At 45.9% G+C, this 15509-nt stretch overlaps 1 protein-coding gene across 6 annotated transcripts in view; it reads left to right on the top strand.

Moving 5' to 3' along the window:
* The window catches only part of SLC20A2 (solute carrier family 20 member 2), a 103921-nt gene that overhangs the window by 78838 nt on the left and 9574 nt on the right, over nt 1–15509 (top strand). For 5 of the 6 annotated variants that reach the window (XM_025885993.2, XM_025885994.2, XM_073902584.1 and 2 more), the window contains 4 exons: nt 305–508; nt 1589–2180; nt 11116–11301; nt 12338–12422. In XM_025885993.2, the coding sequence (XP_025741778.1) occupies nt 305–508; nt 1589–2180; nt 11116–11301; nt 12338–12422 (1067 nt within the window). The remainder of the gene's footprint in view (nt 1–304; nt 509–1588; nt 2181–11115; nt 11302–12337; nt 12423–15509) is intronic. The other variant, XM_073902586.1, reaches the window with a different exon arrangement.

The following is a 15509-nucleotide window of genomic DNA, read 5'->3' as shown; positions in this document are numbered from 1 at the left end:
CCAGATGGTTGTAGGATTACAGAATGCAAGCCCTGGAAGGGACCGTGGGGACCAGATCTAGGCCTCTCTATTTGTTGGTTTTGGAGGAGATAACTGAGGCCTGAGCCCCCTCTTGTCCTCAGTAGCTGAATTTTTCTGGCTCAAGTTTGCTGGATAATTGAACTCTCCACTTTATTTTTTCTATCTAGCTATAACTATTTTTTTTCATTTCCAAAGTAACTACTGAAGTATAAAGATAAATATTCATTTTTTAATAACAAGAACTCTATTTCACCATTTTCATTTATGACTATATTTTCTTTAGGCAAATTACAAAAAGAAGCCGCTTTATCGCGAGTGTCTGATGAAAGCCTCGGGAAAATTCAGGAAGCGGATTCCCCGGTATTTAAAGAGCTGCCAGGTGCCAAGGCCAATGACGACAGCACTGTCCCTCTCACGGGGCCTGCAGGGGAGCCAGCTGGGACCTCAGAAGGCACGTCAGTGGGAAACCACCCCCGGGCCTCCTACGGTAAGACGTGTGCAGAGGATTTGGGTTTGCGTAGTTGGCAGAAGGCAGTTCTGGGGGACACCAGCCAGGCCGGCCTATGGGTGGTTGGGTCTTAATGCACAAAAGCGCTCCCCAGTTTCATGTTTTGGGAGAACCCAGGCTAAAGATGTCTCAGGAGACCAGGCAGTCAACAGAGCAGGCTCACTCTGGGCCTGTGATTTTCTTCCAAGAGCTATTTCTGGTCTCATGGGGGCGCCCGCACACCTGCGCACACTGCCTCCATGCGGCTGGGCTCGGCCTGCTGCGCGCGCGTCCTCCAGGGTGCCGTCACCCAGCTGCCGGAGGTTGGCCCTTCCAGCTCCCTAAGTGTGCCTTCCTCCCAGAAGACACAAAGAGAAAGCTGAAATTGGAACCAAGGAGGTCGTCCTACTGTAGAATCACAGAAACCTCAGAAAACATCGAGATTGTCCTGCGGCGGGGGTGTTCTTTTGTCTCCTAACATTTGTGGAGAATGATGGGCGAAGCACCAGGCTCTGCCAAGCCTGTCTGGGCAGCTCCCCGCCTCCCTGCAAGGTGGGGCCCTGGCACCTGCTTTCGCTTCCCGTAGGTGCGGTCTCCAACGTGGCCCAAAGAAAGCAAATGGATTTTGCCCCACTGATCTGACAGATAAGTGCCTCTGACAGTCATGATTGGCCTTTAAGGAGCACCTAAAATATCTGTCTCACAGTGAACTGGATTTTTTCCCTCGTGTATGAAGTTTCCCCAAGATAAGTTCCTTATAAGGATTCTCCCTTTATTGGGTTACTAGAAACAGGAAAGAGTGCTGTGGTAATTTCTAGAAGACACTTTTGAAGAGAAAAATAGCATCATTTTCAAACGCCATATTACTAGTTTGTATGTTTCCAAATTTCTTTTTTTATTTTAACCATATTACGTGTTCTCTATAGTTAATTTGTAAAAGAAAGCATGTGGAAAAAATTGAAAATCCCCCATAACCCTAATTTCCAGAGATAACCACCATGAGGAGTGAGGAGTATTTCCTTCCAGAAACGGTTTATATTCGAAAGGCTAGAAAATCAGACTCTCGTTCACCCTTTTCAGGAAGGGCACTTTCCATGACTCACGGCTCTGCAAAATCGCCTGTCTCCAACGGTACCTTCGGCTTTGACGGCCACACGCGGAGCGACGGGCACGTGTACCACACGGTGCACAAAGACTCGGGGCTCTACAAGGACTTGCTGCACAGAATGCACACGGACAGGGGCCCCGAGGACAGGCCCGCCCCGGAGAACAACTACAGGCTGCTGCGCCGGAACAACAGCTACACCTGCTACACGGCCGCCATCTGTGGGATGCCCGTGCACACGACCTTCAAGGCCGCCGACTCGTCCTCCGCCCCCGAGGACAGCGAGAAGCTGGTGGCTGACGCCGTGTCCTACTCCAAGAAGAGACTCCGCTACGACAGCTACTCGAGCTACTGCAATGCGGTCGCAGAAGCTGAGATCGAGGCCGACGAGGGAGGTGTGGAAATGAAGCTGGCCTCTGAGCTGAGCGATCCTGACCAGCCCCGAGAGGACCCCGCAGAAGACGAGAAGGAGGAGAAGGACACAGCCGAGGTCCACCTCCTGTTCCATTTCCTGCAGGTGCTCACTGCCTGTTTTGGATCCTTCGCTCATGGTGGCAATGACGTGAGGTAAGTCATCCGCTCATTCAGCGAGTATGTGCGGAGGGGCCGCCTGCGGGCCGGGCGCCGTGCGGACAGCCCACGGAGACCCCTGCCGCGGGGCGGAGACAGACGGTAGCGTAAGTGGTGCGCTAGGCCGTGTAAGCGCAAAGGGGAGAGTAAGGTAGGAAGGGGGTGGCGGCGTCTGGGGGGCTGCGGTGTTGGCTAGGCCGCTCAAGTTAGGGCTGGCTGGGTGAGGTCTGACTCGGGAGCCAGCCGAGTGAGCGTCTGTCGGAGAGCAGCCCCAGGACAGCAGGTGCAAAGGCCTGAGGCAGGAGCGGGCCTCGGGTACCGCAGGAAGAGCAAGGAGGCCACGGAGGGAGAGAGTGTGGACTGTAAGGTCAGCAGGCCGTGGGGGCCTGCAATGTGTAAAGAGTCTCTGTTCTCTTCTTCCGAGCTGGGAAGCCCTAGACAAGCCGTGTAGTTTCCCAAAGCCTCAGTGTCCCAGTCTGTGAAATGGGGGTGAAACTAGTATCAGCCTCATGGGGTTTCCAGGAGGATTAACTGAGATGCTGAATTTAATGTGCTTGGGATGGTGCTCCTCACATAGTCAGTATCTATGTATTTCCTTTATTACTATTACTATAATTATCATCAGGCCTAGTGTTTTTTTCCAAATCAGGAAAACATGCTGCTGTCATAGTTCTTACTGCGCAGATGTTATGACTGTCCATTCTATAGCTGTGGCTTTCCAGACTCTGCCTAACGAGGTGCGGTTCAGTGTCTGCTCCTTTTAAAAGAAGTCGTCCTCCCAGACGAGAGGCCTGGACATCTCGGGTTCCACTCACTGTTATGTAGGTGTCCCTGTGTCATTGCTTTTGAGGCATCATGTTCTGTCCTATCTTAGTTTCTTGACTGCCCCCCCTCCACCCCCAGCACCACCCTGCTTCCTCCTCCTCCTGATCAGAAATTGTTCACCGAAGCCCTGGTACTGGTAAAGTGTTCTGAATTGGGTCCCTGCTCTTTGGGAGTTTAAATTCCAGCTGGGGAGATTAAAAGACCATACATGGAAGAGTACCGAACCACCCCAGAGCAGTATCGCAAGGCCTCAGGGAGAGTCCGGGTGGGGACTGCTTCAGGAGGCTGGAGTCTCGGGCAATGGCTTGCAGTGCAGGGGCTGGTTTTGAAGCTTCTGAGTACAGACATGGTTGGATAAAAGCAAGGTTCTGGAAGTAACACGACAGTGAAGAGAGGCTTCTATTCCTTTAACCATAGGTTATTACCTTTACCCCAGGCTTCAGTGCTGAACCATTTGTAACTTACTCTAACCCATCTCAAAACAGTCCTTTGAGGCCATAAGTGGTATCCTTCAAAGACAGGGAATCTGAAGCTCAGAAATGTGACGTTTCTGACCCAGGATCATACAGCTAATGAGAAGCAGACTCGAGCAGCAGCTCTTTGTGACCCTCAGCCTCCACTCTGCCTGCACGACGTCAAGCGGGCTGAGAAGGGGAGACTGGACCTGCAGACAGCCGCCGTCGAAGGCCTATGGGGGATTCCGCATGCAGGAGCTCGGAGGTTGTCGCTCCATCCTCACAACAAGTGAAAAAGTGGACAGATGGGAAAATCAACAACCCGTCTTGGATCCATAGAGTGAGGAGGACCCAGGGCGGATGGCTGTCCCCAAGACGAGTACGGGAGAGACAGAGAAGTATAGGGGGTCGTGGAGGAGACTCGCGAGTGGAAAGTGCTGTGGGGACCAGTGCTGGGCCGGAGAGCCTGAACTGGAATGATGAATTCCTGGAGGCTCCATGGAGACAAGTGTGAGGGGTAAAGACTCCAGGGAGAGCCCCGCCCCCCACACCAGATTGTCAGTTTTACCTCTACTAGGAGCTCTACCCGCTCCTCTCCGTGAAAATGAGAGAAAACAATCCCCTCCTACTTCCATCACGGGGGAGAGGCAAAGTAACCATTTTGACGTACCCAGAGCACTGTGTTCTTAACAAGCTGCCCTCAGGGGAAACTAGTTAACCAGAGCCTAGCCCACTGGGGTATTATCACAGCCTAACCTAGAGGAAGGGAAACCCTAGCCCACGTGAACCATCCCGTCCTACACGAAGGGGGAGAAACAAACAGAAATACTTGTGAAGTTCGCAGTCCAGAGGCAGAGCCTCACGGAAAGACTGAGATCTAACCACAGGACTAGCAAAGCCTTCCCCGCCCTGCTATACCTCTCCACCACATCACCGCAGGCCTACTTAACAGCAACTCGTTTTACCTGGTACCTCGTGTCTGCCTGTCAAGAAAGAATATAGGACATACCAAACGGCAGAATGCACAATTGGAAGAGAGCGCAAGCATCAGAACCAGTCATGGCAAGGGATGTTAGAATGATCAGATTGGGAATTTAAAACAACTATGACCAATATGCTAAGGGTTCTAATGGATAAAGGAGGCATCATGCCAGAACAGATGGGCAATGTAAGCAGAGGCATGGAAACCCTAAGAAAGAACCAGAAAGAAATACTAGAGATGACACTGTAACAAATGAAGAATGCCTTTGATGGGCTTACTAGGACACTGGACACGGCTGAATGAAGAATCTCTGAGCGTGAGGATATGTCAACAGGAATCTCCAAAACCAAAAAGTAAAGAGAACAAAGACCGAAAGAAACAGAATAAAATATCCAAGGAGTGTGGGACAGTTACAGGGGTGTTAACATATGCATAATGGGATTACCAGAAGGAGAAGACAGAGAGCAAGCAACAGATGAAATATTTGAAACAATAATGACTGAGAATTTCCCTAAATCAGTGGTAGACACCAACCCACCCATAGGTCCAGGAAGCTCAGAGAGTAGCAAGTGGGATAAATACCCCCAAGAAACTATACCTAGGCATATCATTCTCAAACTATAGAAAATCAAAGATAAAAGAACAATTCCTGAAAGAAGCCGGAAGAAAAAACTTATAGAGGAATAAAGATAAGAATTACATCTATCTTCTCAGAAACTATGCAATTGAGAGTGGAGTGAAATATTTAAAGTTGTGAGGGGGAAAAAAATCCACCAACCTAGAATTATGTACCCTGGGAAATTATTCTTCAGAAGTGAAGGAGAAATAAAGACTTTCTCAGAAGAACAAAAATTGAGGGAATTTGTTGCCAGAGAAATACCTTGCCTTGTGAGAAATGTTAAGAGAAATTCTTTAGAGAGAAGAAAAATCATATAGCTCAGAAACTCAGATCTACATAAAGAAAGGAAGAACAGCATGGAAGGATTAAGTAAAGGTAAAAATACTTATTTTTCTTATTCTTAATTGATCTGAAAGATAACAGTTTGTTCAAAATAATACTAACTGTATCAATTATTCAATCATGTATGCTAATATATATTATATATACATAGTTACCTAAATATAGTTTAATATATAAACATATCTCAACAAGTTAAAAAGAATATAAATAATTACAATGTCTGCTCTCAGACCACAGTTGAGTTAAAATACACACCCCCCTGTATATGCATACACACAGCTTTATATATGTATATGCATGTAGCATATGTATACGTATATATAATTGACCTTTGAACAATATGGGTTTGAACTGTGCATCCACTTACATGCAGGTTTTTTTCTGTACTATAAATACATTTCTTTATAATTTTTTTTAAGATTTTATTTATTTATTTGTCAGAGAGAGAGAGCACAAACAGGGGGAGCGGCAGGCAGAGGGAGAGGGAGAAGCAGGCTCCCCGCTGAGCAGGGAGCCCGATGCGGGGCTCGATCCCAGGACCCTGGGATCATGACCTGAGCCGAAGGCAGACGCTTAACTGACTGAGCCACCCAGGTGTCCCTTCTTTATGATTTCCTTAACATTTTCTTTTCTCTAGCTTACTTTATTGTAAAAATATAATACATAATACATATAACATGCAAAATATGTGCTCATAGACTTCCAGTCAATAGTACTATTAGTAGTAAGGTTTTTGTGGAGTCAGAAATTATACACAGAGTTTTGACCGTGTGGGGGTCAGTGTCCTAATCCCCACAGTGTTGAGAATCAACTATGTATGTATTTTATGTATTTTACATTTATATATTTTATATTTATATTATATATTTTGCATATATATGTCGTTATGTATGCCTGTATTAAGTGAAATGAATGACAGCTGTGATACAGGGGATGGGAGGGAAAAATGAGGATTTTTTTAATTTTAAGGACTCATGCTGTCTATGAAATGGTATAGTCTTTTTTGAAAGCAGACATGGATTAGCTGTAGAACTATGTATTGCAAAGTCTAGGGCAACAACTAAAAACAGTTTTAAAAAAGTATAATCAATATGATAAGAGAAGAGAGAAAATGAAATCATATAAAATGCTCAATTAAAAGGCAAAAAAAGTGGAAGACAAAAATAGGAAAGAACAAGGCCAACAAATAGAGAAGAGTCACAAATACGGTAGGTATGAGTCCTCCTATATCAGTGATCACTTTGAATGTCAGTGGTTTAAATGCACCTATTAAAAGACAAAGACTGTCAGACTGGATCGAAAAACAAGACCCAAGTATATGTTGCCATAAGAAATCCACTTTAAATATAAAGACACATTCAGGTTAAAAGTAAATGGAAGGAGGAAAATATATCATGCTAATACTAATGAAAGGAAAACAGGGGTCGCTATGTTAATTTTAGACAGAATAGACACATTCAGCAAGCAGAAAATCAGTAAGGACACAGTTGAATTCACTAACTCCATCAAGTCAACTGGATATAACTGGCGTCTGTGGACTGCTTCCTCTAATAGCAGAATTCACATCCTTTTCAAGCTCATAGGGAACATTCAGCAAGACATGCTATATTTTGGACCATAAAACACACCTAAACACATTTTAAAAAAATAAAGCTAATATAGTGTCTGCTGTCAGAGCATAATGGAATTAAACTAGAAATCCATAACAGAAAGATAATTAGAAGATCCAAGAATATAAGGAGATTAAACTTCTTTTTTATTTTTTTTTTAAGATTTTATTTATTTAACAGAGAGAGACACAGCGAGAGAGGGAACACAAACAGGGGGAGTGGGAGAGGGAGAAGCAGGCTTTCCTCTGAGCAGGGAGCCCGATGTGGGGCTCGATCGCAGGACCCTGGGATCATGACCTGAGCCAAAGGCAGACGCTTAACTGACTGAGCCACCCAGGTGTCCCTTCTTTATGGGGACAGAGGGAGAAGCAGGCCCCCTGCAGAGCAGGGAGCCCGACGCAGAGCTTGATCCCATCCTGGGATCATGACCTGAGCCAAAGGCAGACGCTTAATGACTGAGCCACCCAGGTGCCCAGGAGATTAAACTTCTAAATAACACGTGGATCAAAGGAGAAATTTTTAAATATTTTAAACTAAATTAAAATGAAAACACATCAAAATTAGGAAGCAGCAAAAGCAGTGTTTAGAAATTTATAGCACTGAATGTATATATTGGAAAAGAATAAATATATAAAATCAGTAATCTAAATTTCTACCCAAGGAAACTAGAAAAAGAGGAGAAAATTAAATCCAAAGTAAGCAGAGGAAATAATAAGAATTAGAAAAGAATCAGTGAACTTGAAATCAGGAAATCAAAAGAGAAAATCAGTGAAACCAAAGGCTAATTCTTTGAATAGATTAATAAACATGAGAAGCCTCTAGCCAGGCTAACTAAGAAAAAGAGAGGATACAAATTACTAATATCAGAAATGAAAGAGCAGACTTCACTATAAATCCTATGGACATTAAAAAGATAATACTCTGAACCACTCTGCCCATAAATTTGATAGCCTAGATGAAAAAGACTAATTCGTTGAATGACACAATTTGCCAGAACTCATGAAAGAAGAAATAGACTATCTGAGGAGGCCTATCTCTATTTAAGAAATCAAATCGATAATTAATAACCTTCCAGAACAGAAAGCCCCACGCCCAGATGGGTTCACTGGTGAATTCTACCAAACATTTAAGGAAGAAATTGTGCCAATTTTCTACAGACTCCTTGAGAGGATAGAAGTAGAGGAATACTCCCTAACTTATTCTACAAGGCCATTGACATAAAAGAAAACTACAGATCAATATCATCACAAACATGAATGTACAAATCCTCAACAGAATATCAGCAAATTCAATCCAGCAATGTATAAAAAGAATGAAACACCATGACCAAGTGATATTTATCCCAGGTATGCAAGGCTGGTTCAACATTCAAAAATCAGTTAATGTAATCTATCACATCAATAGGCTAAAAAGAAAAAAATCACATGATCATATCAATAGGGACAGAAAAATCTTGAACAAAATTTACCACTTAATTCATGACAAAAACTCTCAGTAAACTGGAATAAAGGGGAACTTCCTCAACTCCTGAAACGAATAAGCAGTTATAGCAAGGTTGCAGGAATGAGGTTAATGTACAAGTCAGTTGCTTTCCTACACACCAGTAATGAACAGGTGGCATTTGAAATTAAAAACAGGATATTGTTTACATAATGAAACAGGTATAAATCTAACAAAATATGTACAAGATCTAGATGCAGAAAACTACAAAACTGATGAATAATATCAAAGAATTAAATGGAGAGATTTTCCATGTTCAAGGATAGGAAGACTCAATATTGTCAAGATGTCAGTTCTTCCCATCTCGATTTATAAATTCATTACACATCCCAGTCAAAATCCCAGCAAGTTATTTTATGGATATCGACAAACTGATTGTAAAAGTTATAAGGAAAAACAAAGACCCTGAATAGCCAGCACGGTATTGAAGGAGCAGGACAAACTGAAGGACTGATACTACCCAACATCAAGACTTACTATAATATAGCCACAGTAATCAGGACGGTGTGGTCATGGCGAAAGAATAGATAAATCAGTGAAACGGAATAGAGCTCAGAAATAGACCCCCGTAGGGCGCCTGGGTGGCTCAGTCGTTAAGCGTCTGCCTTCATCTCAGGTCATGATCCCAGGGTCCTGGGATCGAGCTCTGCGTCGGGCTCCCTGCTCTGCAGGGGGCCTGCTTCTCCCTCTGCCTCCTATTCATGTATGCACTCTCTCTCTCTCAAATTAATAAATAAAATCTTTTTTAAAAAAAGAAATAGATTCCCATAAATATAGTCAACTGATTTTTGACAAAGGAGCAAAGGAGATAGATCAGAGCAGAGAGAGTCTTCTCAACAAATGGTGCCGGAACAACTAGACATCCATGTGCAAAAAAATGAATCTGGACACAGACCTTACACCCTTCAGAGAAAGTAACTCAAAATGGATTGCAAACCTAAACGTAAAGAGAAAAACTATGAGACTCTAGTGGGATAACACAGGAGAAAACCTAGATGACCATGGGTATGGAAATGACTCTTTAGATACAACATCAAGGGCACAGTCCATAAAGGAAATACTAGATAAACTGGACTTTATTAAAATTAGAAACTTCTGCATGGTGGAGGACAGTGTCGTGAGAAAAGAGAAGCCGGAAACAGAGAAAATATTTGCAAAAGAGATATCTGCTAAAATAGTAATATACAAAGAACTCTTAAAACTCAACAATAAGAAAACAACCCAATTTTAAAAATGGGCCGAACACCTTACCGGACACCTCACCAAAGAATGGGGCGCATGGGTGGCTCAGTCGGCTTAGCATTCAACTCTTGGTCCTAGCTTAGGTCTTGATCTCAGAGTCGTGAGTTCAAGCCCCGCGTTGGGCTCCACTCTGGGCATGGAGCCTATCTTAAAACCCAAACCAAACCTGTGGCATCCTCCAAAACAGTCCGCATGTGCCTGCCAAGGGCCTGAGTGACAGTAGCGGGTTGAGGGGAAAGGGCGTAAGCACCTGAGTGCTGCCGCCTGCTGGTGACAGGACTTTGGCATCCGCTTCCTCATCAGTAAAATGGGAGCATCAATAGCTGGGGGGCACGGTGGGTGTGAGAACCAACGGTTAGAGACTGTGTCTGTGGCCTGTCGTGTGGGAGCTGACACAGCCGCCCTGACTGCTAGCTAGTAGTAGGAGCAATGCTAGTCGTGAAAATGCAAATAGAGAAAAGAATAGAAGAGGAAAACAGAACTGGGTGTCTGTGTCCACTTGTCGTGATATTTCAGTACTTCTTTAAAAAATTAAGAAGGCACACACCCATTAAGGGGCCTCCTGTAAAAAAACCCACAATGACAAGTGTCGGCGAGGGTGTGGAGAAATGGGAGGCTCATGCGCTGTTGGTGGGCATGGAGACTGGCCCAGCTGCTGTGGAAAACGGTCTGGAGGCTCCTCAGAATACGAAAAATAGAACCGCTGTGTGACCCCGCAGTCTTCCTTCTGAGTGTGTACCCGGGAGAAGTGCAGGCAGGGTCCTGAAGGGGTACTTGTACACCCGTGTTCCCTGCACATTACTCCCGGCGGCCAGGGGGCAGATGAAGATGTGAGCTGTGCATCCGGGGGGTGTCCAGCCTTGCAGAGGGAGGAAATTCCCACTCGTGCTCCCACATGGATGAACCCCGAGGACATGATGCAGAGTGAAGTAATAAGCCCGTCACACAGAGACGAATACTGAGTCATCCTGCTTCTGTGAAGTACCTAGAGTAGTCAAATCCGTGGAAACAGAAAGTACGGTGGCGATGAGCTGCGGCAGGGGGTCAGGGCAGAGGGACTTACTGTTCCGTGGGTGTAAAGTTCCAGACTTCCAAGGTGAGAATGTCCTAGAGATCTGTTTCACAACACTGTGAACTGCTGAACACTACTGAACCGTACACTTAGAAATGGTGAAGGTAGTACATTTGATGGGGTTTTTCACCTCAATAAGACAAATTAATCATTTCGATTATGTGGGCCATCCACAAATACAGGCCGATGGGCTCTCCTCAAGCCTGGGAAGCTGCCGCCCACTGTGCACGGGACCTCGTGTGCGTGCAGACCGTGTCTGTGTCACCATCTCTTTTTCCCTCCCAGTAACGCCATCGGTCCCCTGGTAGCCTTGTGGCTGATTTATGAGCAAGGCGCAGTCCTGCAAGAAGCAGCGACCCCCGTCTGGCTGTTGTTTTATGGAGGAGTCGGCATCTGCACCGGTCTCTGGGTCTGGGGGAGAAGAGTGATCCAGACCATGGGGAAGGACCTCACGCCCATCACGCCATCGAGGTAAGCCAAAGCACCTGCCAGAGGGGCAAGGCTGTCCTCCCAGGCCTGCTGCAGAACCCGGCTGCCCCTCTGCCCCCATGCCCTCAGCACAGCCTCCGGGCCGCTGGGGGCCCAGTGGGGACAGGGCTTGCCGCCCGTCGCCGCCCTCCGGCCCGTGCACCCAGCCCATCCACGGTGGCACCAAGCGAGGGAAAGTGAGAGGCTGGAAGTTTAGGAGGAAGAGAAGCTGAAGCAGAGCAGGAGGGAAGGGGAAAAGAAACCCTGGTCCAGCCTCCCAGGAGTCTTACCCCACAGGAGGCCCAGAGGGCAAGTGGGCCCAGGGTCTGCATTTCCAGAAAATTCTCCGCCACACCAGCTTCACCTGCTGGATGGAAGCAGCTCTCGGCTGCCACCCTTGGAGGTTAGCTTGTGCAAGCTTCCTGGGGCTCAGCAGATGGGGAACGGTGCCCCGCTGTCCTCCCACATGGTCTCTCCGTGGTCCTTCTGTTGTGTATTCTCCACGTATATTCAGGGTTAAGTACAAACTGACAGGAGAACTTTGAGAATACAACTAAACTTGGAACCACCTATTATAAGGAAGTCTTTTCCCCCCTTGAAACCCACTGTAATGAACGATTCTTTTATAAGATGGATTTGAAGAAAAATGAGCAATCTGAGGGAAAAATTCACTTTTTTTGCAAGAAGTACACATTTTAAAAATGGGAGAATGTTTTTTTTTTCCTCTGCCACTTTAGAAATGACTAATTTAGCGTTTTTTACACAGCAGGAATTTCTGACCCAGTTACGACAGTGTGTGCTTTTGGAAAACATATCAGAAAAAGAAGGCTATTTAGGGCTGGAAACAGTATCATGCACAGTCTTAGTGTGAATTGTTGTCATTATGCAGCAGTTTCTTTTCTGCTAATGTCATCTGGCCCCGTCAGCAGCCCAACAATCGACCCAAAGAATGTTCTGGTGAGACTCTGGCACCCCTGGGGTGCTAGTGAGGCTGATACAAAGAGCGCCTGTGATGTGTGTCTTGTGCCCCCTCCCGCAGCGGCTTCACCATTGAGCTGGCCTCTGCGTTCACAGTGGTGATCGCCTCCAACGTCGGGCTTCCTGTCAGCACCACACACTGCAAGGTGGGTCTGGCCTCGGGCTGCTGGGCTCAGTCCACAGTCGCCGAGCAAGTGGAGAAAAGCCGGCAGCGCTTGGTGTATGCTTGTTTGTGAAAACAGTCGTCTCGAGGTTTGCTGGGTCCGCTGGAGTGTTGCTGGACGTGGGCTGTCCCTCTCGACCCTCCGGGCTCGGCAGCATGACGCCTTCTGTCGTGCACACTTGGCCTTCTCAGTGCGTGCATGGCAAGAGCTCTCCCTCCTTCCATGTGTGCTTCACACTTTCCATTTGTCCTGTTTCTCTCTCGTTGTTTCCACAGTGGATTTTGCATTGAAGTCATGTGTACGCTAACCATATTCGTAGGCTCACACGGGGGCATGGCACCCAGTTCCAGCCAGTGCAGGGGACTGGGCGTTGACAGTGGAAGTAGACTAAGCAGAAATCATCTCAATGGAAGTGTAAGACTTGGTTGTTTCAGTTCTTTTTCCTTATGTGACTGGTCGAAATGACTCGATTGCCTTAGAGTCAATTCCAAAGGAGGGGTAATGCTGAATATCGATCACTGCCAAGTGCTCTAAAACTCAGGGCTGTGCAGGAGAGAATTCCTTAGAACAGGGGAATGTTGGAGCTGCAAGGAACCTGAAAGATGAAGGAAGAGGAAATGGTCCCAGTGAGTTTCCGGGAGTCCTCCAGGGTCACCCAGGGAGGAGCCAGGACTAGAACCCAGGTCTGCACCTAAAACATACTCAGTGGGCTTTCTATATACAAAAATATTCACTAACTTCAACAAAGCAAAAGACACTTCAGATTTTTCCTAGGTTCTTTTGTTCGTGTCATTCAAGAAAAAACCATTTGTACCTGCTCTGTGTGAGGCACCATTCATTGTGGGCACCAGGAGCACCGCAGTGACCAAGGCAGAGACAGCCATCCACATTCACACACAGTTTAAAAACACCAACCAATGTGTTTATTATAAACAAATACCACTACCTGTGAATGGCTTAGTGCTTCAAATATTAAAATGACAGGTGGCGTTTATGGGAATATTTTAAGTAGACCAGCTGACGAATCTGGAGCCTCGTGGCATGGAGAATCAGCCTCATTGGAAAGAGGCTTTTTGTTTCCTTGTTTTTTCCTTTTTTGCTACAGTATATAGAAAACCCGCAGTTTCCAGAAATTTTTATTATAAAAATCACTGCCACTTACTGAGTGCTTGGGAAATGCCAAGTGCTGTGTTTAGGGCTTCATACATGTGCAACAGATACACCACTCAACCCCCACAGCAACCCTATGAAATTGGTAGTTATTCCCAATTTACAGATGAGAAAACTGAGGACTCCCGAGTTAGGTCACTCTCCCAAGATCATACGTTAAGCATGTGCTAGAGCCAGGATTCAGACGTTGACCTCATGCTCTGTGCCTCCTGCTTGTTACAGTGATCCTGGTAATGGTAACCAACCACAGCTAAGACGTGCGGGGCAGGTGCTCTCTGTGGGTAGCGTGTTAAGTGCCCTGTGAATATGAACCCATTTAATCCTCCCAAGAACCTTTGGAGGTGAGTGCTAAGGTGACCTCAGTTTTAGCAATGAGGAAACTGAAGATAGCGAGGTTAAGTAACTCACCCAAGCTCACATGACCAGTGAGGGGCCCAACTGAGGTCCCGTACCAGCAGAGTGCCCCCGCCCTGCTTTCCGTGCCCTGCCCCCCACGCCTGGCAGGTGCAAAGAAGGAAGGCAGGAAAAATGCGCTGCGTTCCTGCCATTTTGTCACTGTTACTGTTCTGATTCCAGTGATGTAAAAGTTACAAAAGAAGCACATGTTCATTGAAATATTTCAAACAGTACAGAACTCGGTGGAATGGAAAGTGACCCTTACTCCGCATCAACTTCAATTCACTGGTGTGTGGGAGCAGAGAGGAAATGCCTCTTACTAAATATATTTTTCTCCCAAAGAAATAGGCTTTGAACTTTTCTGCAGGCATGAAGAGTCTTTGGGGCTGCTTTTAAATAAATGTTACTGTCTTCTTAATGATTAACCCTGCACATAAGCAAGCCTAGTGAAGGCCACCTCTTTCCCACCAGTTGAAAGATCTCTTGAAAAACCAAGTTTGGTTTTCCTGGGCTGTTACCTAACGCTATCAGAAGTCTAACCTATGCAGAATGTATGAAGTGTTATAACGGACAATACTTCTTTTGCTAATAACACTAAACTTTATAATACTACTTACAGAAATAGATGAAAAGTATTAAGTGCCCATAAAAACCTACACTCTTATGTCATTTCCCCAATATTTATATTTATACTATAATGAGGAGATGCACATAAGGGATTTATATCCAGTTTGTACAGGACCTTAATGAACAAATGTGTATGTCATCATTATCCTAAAATATCCATACAAATCATGTGATAGGCTTTGTTTCCTTAGCGCTGACAATAAATAGAGTTAGGCTAGCTCGCGGGAGACTTAAAATAAGTCTCCTTAACACAAGACCACAGTCGATGTCAGCTATCAAATAGACAGGAGCCAGACCTCAACTCAGATTCTCACCAGTCTGGCCACTGTCACTGAGGGTGGACTGACAGAAAAAGCCCAGAGCTAATCGCTGCAGTAGCTTAAGTCAGGGTCCTGGCTTTCCAGTCCTCACTGCGGGGTGCAAAGCCTGGGTGGTGAGGCGCTGGGACGAGCTTGCACCTGCCGTCCGGCTGAGCGCCCACCCTCCCGCAGTGCCAGTCTGTGTGTGGTAGCCCACGCAGCAGGTGCGGGCGGAAATATGAGAGATACGACGTGGCGTTAGGAACAAGGCCCCGTGTGGGTGACACCATGATTCTGGAAACATTCAAAGGGTGCTGACATCTGCGTAAAGTCATAACTGAATGCCATTGTGTTTTTTCAGGAATAATCACACCGCCTGTTCGGTTTTTCCAGCTCTCTGCTTCCTGTCCTATCTGCTTGTTAGGTTTCTTGCTTAGAGCCACCTTCTGCAGAAGGGGGGCAAAAGTTAGGAACTTGGCAGGAAAAGATGGAAAGTATTGCTGAAAATACACTCTTGAATGTATCTGGGTACATTTTATTCATTCATGCTTTTTTTTTCTAAGTGTACATAGCTGAG

Source organism: Callorhinus ursinus, unplaced genomic scaffold (assembly GCF_003265705.2).
Source record: "Callorhinus ursinus isolate GAN/ISIS: 27379988/994484 unplaced genomic scaffold, GSC_fseal_2.0 scaffold17, whole genome shotgun sequence".
NCBI classification, from domain to species: Eukaryota; Metazoa; Chordata; class Mammalia; order Carnivora; family Otariidae; genus Callorhinus; species Callorhinus ursinus.
This window is presented reverse-complemented; position numbering and strand designations above follow the sequence as displayed.